This window comes from Cherax quadricarinatus, chromosome 7 (genome assembly GCF_038502225.1).
Source record: "Cherax quadricarinatus isolate ZL_2023a chromosome 7, ASM3850222v1, whole genome shotgun sequence".
Taxonomy (NCBI): domain Eukaryota; kingdom Metazoa; phylum Arthropoda; class Malacostraca; order Decapoda; family Parastacidae; genus Cherax; species Cherax quadricarinatus.
Genome location: NC_091298.1, coordinates 17227751 through 17244900, shown reverse-complemented (window position 1 = coordinate 17244900; position 17150 = coordinate 17227751). Strand labels below are relative to the sequence as shown.

Below are 17150 nucleotides of genomic sequence, written 5' to 3'. Positions count from 1 at the left end.
CGGAGACGGGCATTAGTAACATCAGGAGTGTTGAAAGGTAGAAAGTACTGATACGTGTAGACACGACGGGCAATATGACACACAACAATATGGCGCTATACATCATTATAAAGTGCTGCACGCTGGTTGTGTGTCATACTGTCTATTGTTGATTTCGTTGGACGAGCCATATGTCTATGGCTTGCCCAACAAAATCTTTGTATGATAGATCGATAGCATGAGAATAAGATACATGTATTATTAGGATATTTATTGAGACGTTTCGCGCACACGAGCTTAATGAATGCGATAGGTTGATAAAACTTCTGTGTGAAATACATCTCAATAAGTATCCTAATACAGTATTACACTTGTGTTTTATTTACATACGAGTCGGTATTCCACACCTTCTCTTACTTAGAACGAAAGTAATATACCGACAGTTTGATGAATTAAACATACGTGCCGTATCTAGGTATCATTATTTTGTAGACGTTTCGCTATCCAGTGGATTTATTAATACACTACAATGACATGCATGTAAACTGTTAGTAACGTAATAAAAACATCTCGAACTGTAATGTTTCGGGAACCGGTGAGAAAGATATATCAAAATCTGTAGCTGGAAAATATTAAAGGTTCCGCTTAAGAGAGCGAGAAGCAAGGTAGACGCAGTGTGACTTTGTAAACGGTCCAAGTCAGACCGAAACGTCGTCGAAAGCTCTTCTTTCCTATGTGTGTGGGTTGTTTATGTAGACGCAAGACAATATTCCCAGTAAGCAACCTCAGTAAGCTTTATATAAAGGGTTCTAGCGTTTTATCGTCTTCCCATCTTACAAGCGGATCCCTAACAGCCTTCAGGAAGAAATATAGAAGTTGTTATAAATTGTTTCTGATTTGCCTTGCTAGCAGTAACGCCAGCACCATCAATATGAGAGTCGGGTCAGAGACAAGGCCACGAGGACGATGATCCCCCGTAACAATCATCAAATAAATATAAAAAGAGTCTTTACTGTTTGTAGATATTCCAAAATCACAATGCTCTTTTTTTTTTTTTTGTAATTTTCCGAGTGATGACTGTATGATAGTTATTGCTTTAGTTATTACATTAGTCTTTTACATTATTCACAACGTCAATTTCTTAACACTCCTTCTTAACTTAAAAAATACATTTACTTTGTTTTAAGTTAAATTATAATTTGTAAACCTATAAAAATGTGAATTTCATCACAAATAAGCAAATTTAAAAAGAAAAACAGCCCGACACTTTTGGACACAGAGGGAATGTCCAACATGGGGAAACTTTCGAATTTGTACGATTATCACTTGTAGAGTAAAAATGTTTGTGGTGGAGAAGAAACAGTGATAGTAAAGAGTGAGCCAGTTGTGGCTTCCCAACATTACCAAGGTCATGCATGCTGGTCCAGGGCACTTGTACCACTATTGTAACTTCTCCTCACATTACTCTCATGGTAGCCGAATTGATAACTTAAAACATATTTCGTGCTTGTTTAATTATTATCATTATTATTATTATTATTATTATCAACAATTCAAGACTGACACCGTTCAGAAGAGACATACTCTAAGTTATTTCACGGAAAAAATATCTTGCCACTTTAGAAATAGAATTGGCAAATTAGCAGCTACACACTTCAGTAACACTCCCAATTATCTTCTCAGTAGCGTACAACAATGTTGAAAGGTTCAAGACGGTAAGAAGATGCTTCCTCAAGTCATCACATAGAAACCAAAATCGAAACAGGTCTTATAAAATTGACCAGATGGCCTACGCACATGCTACTATTTCCATGAACCTCTTTCTAGTTATATTTGACTCGTTGAAAATTTGGAGTTGATCGGATGAAATGTTCTGAAGTTATATGATCCTTGGAGGAAGGCAAGATCGTTATACCTGAGTATATATGTGCCGGCTCTGCAATAAAGCCTTACAAAAAAAATGATATTAAGGGCTCTTTAAACTCATGAAACTTAAAACACCACAAAAATAATTCGCAGTTTTCTTTTCTCAGTTATATTCTGTTATATATTCGCTACAGTCTTATAAGAGGAAAAATTTGATTTATTAAGAAATTTGCATAAGTCCTATAGCTATTAGATAAGACAGCTGAGGGGTTAAAGTAAATTTTTGCAAGTTGGCACTAACACACTCAGTAACAATCCAAGGCTTCATCAGGGCACATATAACATCATTGAAAGTTTGAAGCCGATCAAATCAGGCATTCACAAATTATCGCATGAAAGCCAGTATTTCAATTTTTACACTTCATTAAAATCGGCAAATTGGCACACAGTTGAAAATCAGTACAAAAAATATCTTACTGAAATACACCAGTGTGCAGAGTTTAAAACTAACCAAAAGATGCGTTCTTCAGTTATTGTCTGTAAATCATATTATTTATTAAAATATAACAAATTCAAATTTATACAGCCTAAAAACTAATTTAAAGTTTCACTTGACAAAAAAGAAATTGCCATAAACTACTAGCATGATTAAAACATACACCACAAATATTAACACATCAAGTTACTAGTAAGACACTAGAATCAGTTAAGAATTCCAATAAATTGTTAATATCTAAATACTCCTAAATATTCCGATGAAAGTTTCAAGCCATTCACAAGAGGCATTCTGTATTTATTGTTCGGAATTCAACAACTTTAATTATGTTAACTATTTAAGAAATTGGCAAACTTACATTGACAAAGCTTAATTACATTGAGAATATCCTCTTCATGAGGTACATCAACTTTTAAAAACTGAAGTAGTTCATAGAAAAAAACTAGTATACCATTTTGTAGCTTGGCACCTACACACTTCCGAGGATACACCAGTGTTTAAAGTCTGAAGCCACTCAGACGAGGCTCTCTCAACTTATCACACCAGAGGGAACCTGGACAGGATAATTGTTGCAAGAACCTTTTCCTAGTTACTCTGCATTTTATGTTGGATGAGCCATTCTCAGATTATCAACGAAAACCTAGGGATTGGGGGGGGGGGAGGAAGAAAAAATCAGACATTTGAAAAGACTAATGTGTTTCGGTAGCAACGCGATCCGAGAATGTTATCCCTGTATCCTGTAAGCCTAGACCTCTCTACCTCATGTATATCTGCTCTATCAATTCCAGTTAGGATTTTTATTTAATAAATATGTCCCTTTTGCCCTTCTCTCTTCCAAGGTCGTCAGGTTCAGTTCCCTCAATCTCTCCTCATCTGCATTCCTGTTAAGTCTGGCACTAACCTGGTCTTGAACCTTTAGACCTTTTCGAGCGTGTTCACATGCTTGACTAGGTGTGGGCCGCATACTCATTGACTGACCTAACATAGGTTGTATATAAGATTTCAGAGGATTCTTTGATCGAGTTCCTGAATGTTATTCTGAGGGTTCCTAATCTTGCATACGCTGCTGACATCTATGTTTATTTTTGGCAGCATACTACATATTATATTCACTCCAAGTCTTTGTCACTCACTGATATTTGCAGCTTCTCTACTCCCAAGCTACAGACTTGTGTTCGATCTGACCTCATCTTATCCATTTTGCATTAACTTTCATTTGTTCGGGTTGAACTCGAGAAGCAACTTCTTTGAATACATCTGTAGTCCGTGGAGGTCTCTTTGGAGTTTATCGCTGTTCTCTCCTCTTCTTATTCTTCTCATTAATGACACACAGGAATCAGTCCCGTTTGATAGGTTATTCATGTATATTAGGAACAGTAATGATGCTAGTACTGATCCTTGCAGAACCTCACTCGTTACTCTCATACTGATGTCTCATCCCTTGCTATTACTCTCTGTTTTCTGTCATTCAGGTACTCCTTGATCTACCGGAGCACTCAGCTCTTTAGCTTTACCTGTTCCTCTAATTTCTAGTGTGGTATTGCTTCAGTTACTTTCTCCTTCAGGTAGATGCATACCGCCCAGCCCTGTCTTTATTGTTTTATATCTGTGACTGTCATGGAACCCCAACAGGATTTTCCATCCCTAAATTCATACTGGTTTTCTGTAAAGATTCTTCTCTCCAAGTGCTTCAGTAACCTATTCCTTACTATCTTTTAAACTTTTGACAATATGCATGTTCGAAATACTGGTTTGTAATTTAGTACCTCTTGTCTGCTTTCCTTTTCATATGTTGGGACCACATTTGCCTTTTCCAAATTTTCTGGCACTTGTCCTAATTGGAGAGGTTGGTTATATACCTTTGTTGGTGGGTGACAGTGGTTCTGCTCCTTCTTTCAGCACCTATAGAGATGTGTTACTTGATTCTGTTGTTTTTGTTGCATCAAGCTCACCTAATAGTCTCATCACTTAAGCGGTACTGATGCTTTCTTGCACCTATTGATCTGGTCTTACAACAGTGTCTACTGTTAACCCTCCACTGTCTTTTGTAAGAGCCTCTTTGAATCATTTCTTAATGTCTTCAAATACTTATCTGTTATTCTCAAATTGTACTGGCGTGCCAGTTTTAGGATCGATTTGCCATGGATTCGAACTCTGCCTTCTTTGTAAGTTGTTTACAATCGTGATATCACGATTTCGTGACTAGAGCTACAGCTCGCCACAGCCACGTTGGTATGAGATTCATTTGTAAAAAACCTTCACTCTGGAGCCCATGATAACTTCCTAGTGTATGTATAGAAATGCATCTAGTTGGCTGAATCTTTTTGGGTTAGCATGATACTGTGATTATTGTAATACATCAGCATTAATAGTTATTGAATGAAAATCAGTATGATAAATTGTTTAATAAAATTGGCCTATTGGGACTTAGTGCAGTAATAACACGAACCTTTCGTTGAGAAAAACACGCCGGCGATGGAATTTTTAAGCTAACCGTGAGAGGCATTCTCGAGTTATGATTTAATTTTTTAAGTGTTGGTGTAATTGCAAATTTACGTCTACAAAGCCTAAACTTAATTGTAACATTCTTCTTTTGAGATGCATCAGGCCCAACGATTGCAGCTTTGCTGATGAAGTATACTCAAAATATTTCACGGAAAATAATACCACACCCTTTTAAAAATAATATTGGCAGATTGGCACCAACACTTCCAATAATCATCCCATCTTTCTGAGTAAGAAACACCAGTGTTGAAAGTATGAATATGATCAAAAGAGGGATCTTTCTGACCTGAGGGCGCTTACACGTGACAATTGTTGCATGTATTTTTACCTTGGTAGGGTATACCAGCATCGAAGCAGATTCTGTGTAGGGTTTTCAGTCCTTAGAAGAAGTAAAGTAATACAATCACTTAAACGTACACAATTGAAAAAAAATGGTATGGTGATAAAGAGAAGATGTGGAAAAAGACGTGTACAGTTCCAGGCATTTATTAAAGGAAACGTTTCGCCACAAGTGTCTTCTTCATTAGAGCTGAAGAAGCCACTCGTGGCGAAACGTTTCCTCTAATAAATGCCTTAAACTGTACAGAATTGTGTTCTTCCATATACACTATCGGTGATACATAATAATAATAATAAGAACAAGCTTTTTTGTGACAAAAGCTTGTTTTAAACCTGTGTTTTTTCATGTTTAACATGAATCTTAGCCTGACTTTTGTTTGTGTTGTTGTCTCTCTCAGTAAGATATAATGGTGGAGTGTGTGTTTATTCCACTTTCCACTCCGCATTTTCTTCATTCTCCTGGCGTTGCTATAGCAACCTGCCACATGCTTAAGGAGAGTCACATTAACATAAGCTACATATAAGTTTTCTCACATAATACGCTGAATTTTGTGGGTAACCTGCTGTGACTCTTCTCTTTCTTTTCATAAGAGAAGTTCCTCCATCCTGTTGAAGCGTCATTTCTCCTGGTATTATATGTAAATGTGTAAAGTATCCCTAAGATGCATAATATTTTGTCAGTGATAACACTTTAGTTGTAGCGTCAGTGTCAACAGTGAGTCCACAGTGTCGCTGGTCAGAGGCGGCACTTCGAGCACCATCAACAGTACTGAATAACGTACTCGATGTTTTCGTAGATATTTGTATCATGACCTACGATGACTAGGGTTTGACGGGAAGATATACAAATTAACATTGTTGTGAGCGAGGCGGAGAGGACTCTCACCTGGATGGGTTGCTGTGTGGTTGGTCTCGGATACGTGAGAGCCAGCACATGATCTTTGGCAGTGACGCCACTGGGGATTTGCCTCAGTGGTCCATTTTCGCACCACCAATGATAAGCGTTCAGATTCGAACATTGCTTGTTTTTCCATATCTACCTTGTTGCTAGACATAACACTGTTTTTTTTTTTAATTTTCTTATTTATGATTCTGTATACGTATTATAGGTTTTTAATGACTAACCTAACCTATCTTAAATTACTCCAAAATCAAATAAAGAAAATATGATTTGGAAAAACTGAAAGCGGTAAGAAATGGACGTTGAGCAATACGTGAAAAAACTGAAATACTAAAAGGAGTTTTTATTAGCACAATTGAACATATCAGCAATGTGCTGCTACCCTATTTAGGAAGTTTGTGGCAGTGCTTGGGGAGGGTTAGGTAGGCCTGGCCTGGAGGATCTAGGCCAACAACGCCTCTCTTGTCCGCGTCATTCCCAAGGTCACGCTCTCACTGAACCAACAATACCCAGTTGGAGGTTTCTCATTTGCCTCGCGTCTTGAAGACCCTCTCAGAGAGATTTAGCCTTCATATGTCTTAACACTTCCTAGGAAGCATGAACACTTAGCAACTACTGTTACTCATAAGGCCGTGTACCTTTCACCCTCTGCTACCATGGAATTGCCTTTTCATCATGTTGTAAAAGAAAGACTCGTCTGCAAAGTTAGGAAATTGATAAGGCTTCTTGTGATCGTGGTATATTAACGTATGAAATGCATGCTAGGGGGATAAATGGCAAGGTCAGCAGATGCATATTAAACTTTCTAACAAATACAATTCAGAGTAATAATGAACAAAGTAAAATCAGCGGCTGCCACAGTGAAAAATTAAGGCAAAGTACTCTCCCCAATTCTTTTTTAATCATCATATTGAAGACATAGCACTATATCATTCTATGCAGACGATACTAAAATTTGCATGAGAATGGCATCTATTGAGGACATAGCAAATCTCCACGCTAATATAACCAAGTCTTCCAATGAGACATGAAAAAAAAATTGAGGAAATAACCTGTATATAGTATAAAACAAACTCAATAGACTGGAAGATTAATGTACTTAACTATTGGTTTCCCTATTTGTGGTTGCAGGGGTCGAGTCTCGGCTCCTAACCCCGCCTCTTTGCTGGCCGCTAATGGTTTCTCACACTTTTGGTTGCGTGAGTTCTGTCACGAATCTACTACTTCGCTGAGAAGAACTTACGAGGGATAATGCCAAAAGATTTTGCGATCATGTATCACAACAATGTTATCATAATCGCAAGGAAAATCAAATACTGGATAACTCTTCAGAACAAAGAAATGTCAAGCTAATGATACTTTCTAAGTTATCTCTCTCCGGATTGGAATATTGCTGTACACTAACATCCCCCTTTCAGGCAGGCGAAATTACAGATCTGGAGAATGTGCAGATAACTTTCACTGCCCGTATAAATTTAATAAATCACTTAAATTATTAAAGATGCTTGAAGTCCTTCCAAATTTATTCCTTGGAACGTAGGGGAGAAAGATACATTATCATTTATACTAGAAAAAATACTAGTGATTCATTCTGAATCTTCGCACTGAAATCACTCCCTACGAAAGCAATAGACTTGACAAACTGCGTAAAATAATCCCGATGACAAGCAGGGTTTTATTGAGTATACTAAGAGATAACTTATTAAGTGTAAAGGGATCCAGGCTTTAACCCCCTACATACATAAGGGGAATTATTACCAACAGACCCCTGGCTGTCTTCAGTTGGGAACTTTACAAATTCCTCAAGTCATTTTCTGATTAACCGGGTTGTAGTGCATATGTTCCTCAGTGCGGGTAGCACCAACAGCTTGGTTGATATGTAATAAAAAAGACACTTATGAAACGAGAAGTAACTCTATTATGGGAAAGTTTTGCACAGGTTTCTATAATAAAGTTATCTGACCTTGCACGAGTGTCTCTGTTAAACACCTATTGGTATTATATACTTTTTTGTAACAGCCTGGTTGACCAGCCCACCAACGGAGGGGCCTGGTCTGGGACCTTGCCGCAGGGGCAGTGACCCCCGGGATCGTCTTCATGTAACGTTACACTTGTCATTTTTTATACTTTTGTATCTATGTGATACATCTTTACTTATTCTTAAATAACTTACGATAAGAAAATAAATGATTGCTTTTGAAGATAAGTACACATTAATGACAGTAAGAATCAAGTCAAACTTTTGAGCATTCCTTCTTGCAGAGGCCTCGAGGAACATGATAGTCAACCCCTTGATTGAACTTATAATGAAGAAAACGGTGTTAACAATTGTAGTATGTTAAACAGAAGTTTAAATGCGTTTTCATCAGGGAAGCTAGCAAGTGAATTTAAATAAACAAATTAGAAGATAATAAAATAGGAATTAGCAGATATATTATCCATTACAATGAAATTTGGTAAGTGAAACGTGTGTATGAAGAAAATCACATTATCAGTGGACTACAAGACATCAGTACTGAGCTAAGACGAGGCTACGTGACTAGGAGACCGTTTGGGGTACACTAAAAGGACCAGAGCTTGATTTCCTTGAGGGACGAGACGTATGAGCTAGGCTAAGTACCTTTAGCAATTTTGTTTGTTTTGGTGACCTCAATCACATGCAATGTTAAATATGTACATAGACCGGGCCACACAGTGGAACACAATATCATAGTTCAAAACTGTAACCATTCAGAGACATTTGGAAATTAAAACTACACAGAATAGCAGCTCACTTCATTGTTAATGATAAGAAAATGAAAATTTTGAAAGAGTATCTACAATTTAGATCAACAAATTACATTAACCATAACATGATGAGGCTGTAATCAGTGAATTGAATCGGTGAGTTTAGTTGTGCCGTCTGAACCGCTACGTTGTGCACCCCATGCTCATCCCGGGAGCGGTAGTGCCAAAAAAAAAAAAAATAAGGATTGATATAACCCCCAATTTTTAAAGGGATGGCCTTGCCAGCGGAAGGCCTTGGTCAGATGACCAAGAGCTCCATCGGCGGGTCATCATATGACTGAAACCCGCGTCAGGAAACACTGTCCTATTTCCTAACGAATCTTACCTAACCCGACCTGCAGACCTCACAGTGGAACTTTATCAGACCCCACTGAGCATTGTTACATCACTAGAAAGAAATATTATTCATTTCATGTTTTACATTTAGTTCGTATAGTTAGGGTACATAGTACAGTATGGAATGCAACCTCAAAAAATATTATATCTTATTACCACTAAAAAAAAAAACATGGGTCATAAGTGGGTTGCAGTCTCCTCGTTATCTAGTCGATGCAAAATGTGGATACAACCTCAATCAAGATTTTAAATATCTTATCCTTAACAGTGAGGTATTTTACCATATTCTGTAAGGTTTGCATGGAAGTATCAGAGTAAGGTTAGATGTTCAGATACCATAATGTTCTAGTGTATGGCCCTGTCTTCACACACACACACACACACACACACACACACACACACACACACACACGCACGCACGCACGCACGCACGACCGACCTGGTGGGTAGTACCGGCTTCTCGAGGCAAGATGCTGTGTTTTATTGAGGAAGCTTTATTTTATTATGAGATACACGGATACTTTTTTAATTAACATCTTTAGACACGTGGATATTTTTTAATTAACATCTTTAAGTACACGGATGCCTTTTAAATTAAAATCTTTAGATACACGGATATTTTTTCATTAACACACGAAGCCTTCCAGCAGGTACTGGAACGTCTCTGACACTGTACCGAAGGTTTTCTTGTACATGGTGTAACATTTCAGAAGGATTGGAGTTGTCTAACAAATTTTTCTCTGGAAGATACCCACAACAGTCGGCCAACAAACAGGTACCTCGTTTTGCTGCTAGATGGGCAGGGCTGTAAGAAAACTTACCCATATTCTTCTCCGTGCCAGAGACTCGAACCCGGAACTTTGCGATTGTGAGTGGAATGCTATCACTAGTGAGCTACGCAACACTTCCGTAAGGACGCACAAAGTACCTAATGGCTGTATGGTGAACCACATAAGCGGTGACGCTTGCTTACCAGTGACAGGATGAGCTGCAGGTGCACAATAAACTACATCTCACAGGATGAGCTGTAGGTGCCCAGTAAGCTACTATTCACAGGATGAGTATGGGGCTCACAATAAACTAGGTCACAGAACGGCACAAACGAACAAAAGCACTGAACGTTTTCTTACACCTGTAGTTCATGTTTACCTAACAGTGAAGAGGGATCTAAAAACTAGTCAACTGTCGTCGTCATATTCAAAGGAATAATCCGTAGTACTACAGTATCGCCATCGGAATTAGGCTATGTTATGGTAGACAGTGACGAAAGTCGACAAGTGACGACAAAGACGAGGGTAGCAGAGGATCCTTTTAATAAAATGTTTCTCACAAGGTCTGGTTTGATCAGGTAGTTGACAGAGTTCAATCATGGGCGAAACGTTGTTTTAAAAGGATCCTCTGCAGCCACTGTCTTTATAACCAATACTGTGCTTTCTTGGATTGTTAAAGAAGACATTTATTCTGGGTTAATATCTTTCCCGATTAGGAACCCTAAGAATGTGTCCTTCCACAAGTATCTTTGGCAGTTCAACTTATATGGAGATGTCACCATATGAAATGTAAAGTTTTGATAGAATCTTACCAACGATGATTGAGAGACCTGAGTCGGGTCACCCCCGACTAATTTCATGTCTACATAAATAACTCATTTCGATTATAACCACATATAAACATGTAAATAATTCATTACTACTGTAACTTGCTAAGCTATCAAAACTTTGAGGCCCATTATTAAGCGCCACTGTAATGTTTTGACTACCGCTCATAGGCTGTGTATGGAGGTGCATCTAACATGGACGAGTTGCTCTACGACACTGCTCATCCGTTTGTATGTAAATCATTGTAAATAGTGCCTTTTTTCGTCTTGGACAGTAGAAATTTTAGTGTTACTTTTATATTATTAGTTTACAAAACCGTCAAGTAGATGAATAAAACACGTGTACAGTACATAGGTATGTTTATCGTGGAGACGTTTCGCCAATCAGTAGCTTCATCAGTTCAGCACAGAGAATATTTATTAGAATCAGTGAAAGACGTGTAGTAGTTTGAGGCGATCAGTCCCTCAAGCCACTTCATCTAGTCTTCCGAAGATTCGGGAAATGTCCTCATAATAAAGATACCCAAGTTTTGCAAATGTGTCTAATTCATTAACTTGTGAATAAAGAAATTCAGATCGGCATTGGTAGGCAGAGAGGTCCTCTTCAGTGACTCTTTGTTTACTATGGTGTATTAGCTGGATTATGGATTATGATTTAATTTGTAACCTAAAATCTTCTGTAAATGTCTTTACACAGTTTTTTTTTTTTTATAAATTTTATCTGCTTGTACACACTCGTCTCTGCTTGTACACACTCGTCTCGTTTAGCTATTCCAAAGTTAAATAAGCAGCATAATTTGTTGCAACATAAACGTATTATGTGATGTGACAAACTTTGTAAAAATAATATTAAATTAAAAAAAATATTACACAGAACTTAAAATCATTCATCAAAAAGCAAAATAAGGCACGTGAATGTTTTAAAAAACAGCATATAATTAAGTGTAGCGCGATTGCTGTGGTATTTGGAAATTTGTGGCCAAGAATTTTCTGATTTTTTCACTTGCGATTTTTCAGATTGCCAACGAAACAGGTGGTAGTGCCTGGGACCGCAGGAGCCAGCCGAAGACTTAATGTTCAGGCGTCATTTATGCAAATTTAAGGGAGCAATAAAGCGAACTAAGTTTTTGCGACCCTGGCATGTGTTGACCGTGTTGCCACCACCACCACCAACTCAACTTCACCAGGACCTTTAAACTCAAGAGGCCATACACAACCTAACCGACATGGTGCATATCCTTATTGTTAATAAGACACGTGAAATTGTGAGACTATATCCATATTTTGTATTATATAGGTAAATAATCTACTGTATGATGAGACTGTAATGTAGGTAATATCTAAAGTTACAAAAGTTTGGGTATGACCTCTGTTATTTTTGAGATCGCGCTCACAGTCTGAGCTGCTGGGCCTCTACAAAATCGACGTTGTAATAGTATAAATTACTGACACTGTAGTAAAGAGAGAGACATATGCAGTATATTGAGATCCTTAATCGGTTAAAAAGTGGCCGAAATGTCGTCAATAAAAAATCCCATTATACTGCATTTGTGTTTTTTTACTAGCAGTATATTGTAAGAAAATATACCGACAAGTTGTAGTTGATAAAGATGCATAGGCAGCAGCTAGAAAGTATGTTTAATTACTTGAATACCTGAGGCACATCGCTCATGTAGGCCGGAAGTGGCGGTGAGACCAAGAGTCAGGCTCGCCTTCCAGCTTCGGTGCATAGTCGGGATGGGCCCTCAGAAATGATGAGTTTGTCGAGCTGTGAGAAGACCACCACCATCGAGAACAGTAGCTGTATCATATTAATGGTACACAATACAGACAGTTTGGTATTTTTACTGATGAGACGTTTCAGCAGGCTTTTTCAGCCAAAATACAGGGAGGACAACAGAAGCAGTGAAGATGTACATATGAAGTGATTAGTCCCTTAGCTTCGGACTTTTTCAAGGTTGATCACTTCATATTTACATCTTCATTACTTCTGTCTCTGTATTTTGACTGAAGCCTGCTCAACATATTTCTTTTTTTTCAAGGTTGAGGGACTGATCACCTCTTATCTACATCCCTACCACTTATGTTGTCTTCTCTGTATTTCGTTGAACAAAACCTGCTGAGCAGGAGAATCGTCTCGTCTTGCACATGTGTCTTACTTATCCAAAGGTAAATGTGCACGAAAAGACCTGCCCCGCCATAGCGCAAGTGTAAGACAAAAGCCCCTCCCCCTAACACAAAGGGAACACTGTATCAACATCCGTGGCCCCAGATTATTCAACATCCTATCAGAAGATATCAGAAACACTGCTGGACAAGTTTATAAGCCTTCAAGAGGAAGCTGGACAAGTATCTTCACCAGGTGCCAGATCAACCAGGTTATGATAGATGTGTGGCAACGGGCCTCCAGCAGCAACAGCCTGGTTGACCAGGCTAGCACCAGGAGCAGACTCTAGAAACTCATCAAGGATAAAAGTAAGCTAATCTAACCCAGGGATTTTTGCCTTAGTTTCAATTTTGATGGAGGGGCTTTGTTGGAACTATAGGGCGTACTGTAATACAATTGCAGAACTGCAATCGTTCACTCTTACCATAGTGATGAAATAACCAGTCCCCCTTCACAATGCTATTAACTCTCACTAATACTGTCGCCGATCCTCCTCCTGGAGCCATTGAAGGGTCATCAACTGATACAAGACTCGTGTTAGGACTTTGATCCTTACGAATATATCGTCATCTAACGCACGTCACTAAATTTACGTCACTTAACAGCAAATATTTGAAATTTAATATTTGTTATTCTGTTATGTTAGGTTAACGTTTATAGCCTTGGTAAACATAGGATACATTGTGGATGTGTTAAACGTTAGAAAACTCACGCACGATATGAAAACGGTTTAACGAGTTGCGGTACTGATGACACTAGTCACTAACTGCGATTCAGGCAGGGGTGGGGAACCTTTTTTAAGTTGGGAGGCTGCAATAAAGTTATGTGTAGTCTAATAAGGCCACGTTCAAGAAATTTTAATTAGATATACTTTAATAAAATAATTAATTCACAAGGCCGCATGCGGTCTCTAAGGTCGCAGGTTCCCCACCCCTGCGTGATGGTGATTAGTGTATAGTAATAGCATTAGTGCTTAGTGAGAGCACAGGAGGCTAGTGGTCCGAAACTAGTACTGGAGTAACAGCTACAGTAGTGGCACCAATCGACTCCAAAAAAGTTTTTCTGAACTGAAGTATATATATATATATATATTGATTCCAATATATTGTGTCATTAATTATATGTAACTCCTAAACCGTGACCCTTAGTATTGGAGATTAAGAGCAATAGTAACCGGTATCAAGGAGAAGAGGAGAAAGGGCAGTTGTCGTGTATCTGGCAGCGTGAGGCGGGTGGAGCCCTGAGGTGGACGCTGAGACACTCAGTCATTGAACCACCACAGCCTGTGGTACATGCCAAGTGCATTTACTCTGGCTCGCCTCGCTTCTACCGATTGCTGAACTTGCTAAACGATCCTCAGTTCATCCACAGTGTGCGGCAAGAAGACGAGAGGCATAGCGTATAGACAGTGATTAATATAATTATCTGTAGTAAGAGAACACAGAAAATATAAAGATACTCTCCTGCAACATGTCTAGTTACACGAGGCGACAATGGATCACGTTAGTTGTATTCAGTTTGGCGCAGTTCTGCAACGCCGTGTGTGTGTCACTTCAAGCACCTTTCTATCCAGCGGAAGCAGAGAAGAAGGGCGCCACCGCTTCCCAGTATGGTCTAGTTTTTGGTATTTTTGAACTGACAGTGTTCTTGGTGAGCCCCATTTATGGGAAATTCATGAGTACATGGGGTCCCAAGTTTATCAACAATGCTGGCATCTTCACAGTCTCAGTCATGTGCATCCTCTTCGGGTTCCTCGACCGTATGGACACCACCTCCCTCTTCATCGGCTTCTCATTCGCCATCAGGATTGTGGAGGCGATGGGCAACGCAGCTTTTGTAACCTCCGCCTTCAGCATCATCGCCAAGGAATTCCCCAAAAATGTTGGTGCTGCGTTTGCTACTATGGAGACTTTCTTTGGGTTAGGACTCATTGTTGGACCTACGGTAGGAGGTGCTCTCTACGAACTGGGCGGCTACACTCTTCCCTTCGTGTCCCTGGGCAGTGTGCTTCTCGGGGCAGCCATCATGACCAGCTGCCTCTTGCCCTCCACAGGAGCTGATGCTACACCTGAATCTCTGGATTCTCGAGGACAGTTTTCCTCAGCTCTTCGGATTCCATCAATTATACTGATGTGTTTAGCTCTTTTGTCGTCTTCCATTAGCATTGGCTTTATGCAGGCGACACTAGAGCCCCATCTACGTCCTCTGAATCTATCGCCTTTTAAGGTGGGGCTTATGTTCGTGCTCAGTGGTTCAATGTACGCATTGACTGCACCCTGCTGGGGATCGTTGTGTGATAAATTAGTTCCTCCTCGAATTATCACCACACTCGGTACTGTTGTGGTGGTAATTGCTTTTATTTTTGTGGGACCTATGCCTTTCCTCCCACTGGAAACAACCCTTCCTCTGTGTATCGGCTCGCTCATCGTTCACGGAATTGGATTCGGTGCAGTGTTAGTGTCGACCTTCTCTGGTTGTCACCGAGATGTTATAGCGAATGGATTCCCTGATGACCTGCACACTTACGGCCTGGTGTCTGGAATCTGGACGTCGACTTTTGCCCTTGGATGCTTCATTGGACCATCCGTTGGTGGCGTTCTTCTGGATCTAGTGGGCTTCAAGTGGGCGTCTGTGTTTGTAGCAGGACTGCATGCATTGGTGGCATTATCTTTAGGAATTTTTATATGTCTTAAGGGAAGTGGAAACGAAATGGTACGTACAAGTGTGCATGACAGCCTATCTCAGACAAAAGATGAGCTCCACGGACTTCTGTCCCACGTGGATGGAGAGTGTGACTCCACTTATGGTAGCGCGGGGTCTTCCCAAGAGAACCTCCCCAGCATACCTTGAGTGATTTTTAGTTCCTTGCACTTTACAGTATCCTGCTTCGCTTTGTCCATCGTGTTGGCAAACTGACTCGACGCTGGTGCCTTACCAACACTAAAAACTAATTGACAAGAGCAGGGAAGGATCTCTCATGGCACAGTTTTTTGCCCAAGGTCTTCGGCAGTATCCTGTGTCCTGATTTTTTATCTACATTATGTCGAGTCGTGTGTGAAGGGAAAGGAATTATTGGTTCCCTTTTTGTACAAATTGACCTGGTAGACTTTCCTTGATGGAAATTGTGTATATTATGATGAACTATCATTACAAAATGACAAAGGCTGTAAATATTAGTTTTTAATAATAAGGTGATCTTAATAGTCTGTGATATACCTTTCATCATGATGTAAGAGAGCCTGCCGATCACCATAGTGTATCCGGCTTATTTTTAAGCATATGTATTTTTAGTGCCATAAATTATCATAATTACTTTTTAAATATTTTTATTGTTAATAATGACAGCCATAGTATTTTTAATGCAAATAAAAGTGTATACTCAGTGTCTTTAATGAATCCCCAAAATAATTATAAACTATAAAAAGTTTTCGCATTAAAATTAATTAATGTATATGATATTGTGTTCATGAAAATTGATGTTACTATTGTTCATTATATTGGATATCAGTCGTTCACAGCTCCTAAAGTTCATAACAAGAAAATATAAATAGGTCAAGGATGTTTTAAAGGTATGTTAAAGTAGTATTAAATGGTATGAACAAATTGAGTCGAGTTGCAACATTATTATTATGTTCATTGGAAGCGCCCTGTAGTGATCATACAGCGCCTGGAATTGAATAAGAGGCAACTAGGGTTGATTGAAGGAGGGGAAGGATGCCTACAACTCCTTGGATCAAGAGCCCATCATTATTTAGACGGAAGAGAACTCATGCTGAATACAGCATGGTGCTGAGCTACAGCTCACGCACCCCTCAAGGAAGGTTCCTTGATGTTGGTGAGGGGCTCTTGATTTAGGGAATTGGATCAGTGCTCCAGTTCCCCGAATTAAGCCTGAATGCCTTCCACATCCCCCCCCCCCAGGCGCTGTATAATCCTCCGGGTTTAGCGCTTCCCCCTTGATTATAATAATAATAATACAGCTCACGCTGAACAACTTGGGATTGCAACGCTAGTGAGAGGTAATGTTGCTCTTGACCATCCCGTCCCCGCGAGGGATGTGTCTTGGTGCCGCTGAGGAACTCTTGATCCAACGACCAATCTTCCCTTTTCTTGGGTCGAACCTATTATTATTCCAGGCGTTGTGTGACCCCTGTGGGTTTAGCGTTTACCTATAATA

At 39.4% G+C, this 17150-nt stretch overlaps 1 protein-coding gene across 1 annotated transcript; it reads left to right on the top strand.

The window, feature by feature from the left end:
* The first annotated feature begins 14113 nt into the window (after positions 1-14113).
* On the top strand, positions 14114-16356 carry LOC128686816 (MFS-type transporter SLC18B1-like). The gene has a single exon (XM_053773931.2). The coding sequence runs from the start codon at positions 14444-14446 to the stop codon at positions 15821-15823; it is 1380 nt and encodes a 459-aa protein (XP_053629906.2). The 5' UTR covers positions 14114-14443; the 3' UTR covers positions 15824-16356.
* The last annotated feature ends 794 nt before the right edge of the window (positions 16357-17150 follow it).

Coding starts and splice junctions, on each gene's coding strand:
- LOC128686816 (XM_053773931.2), top strand. CDS start 14,444: ATGTCTAGTTACACGAGGCGACAATGGATCACGTTAGTTGTATTCAGT.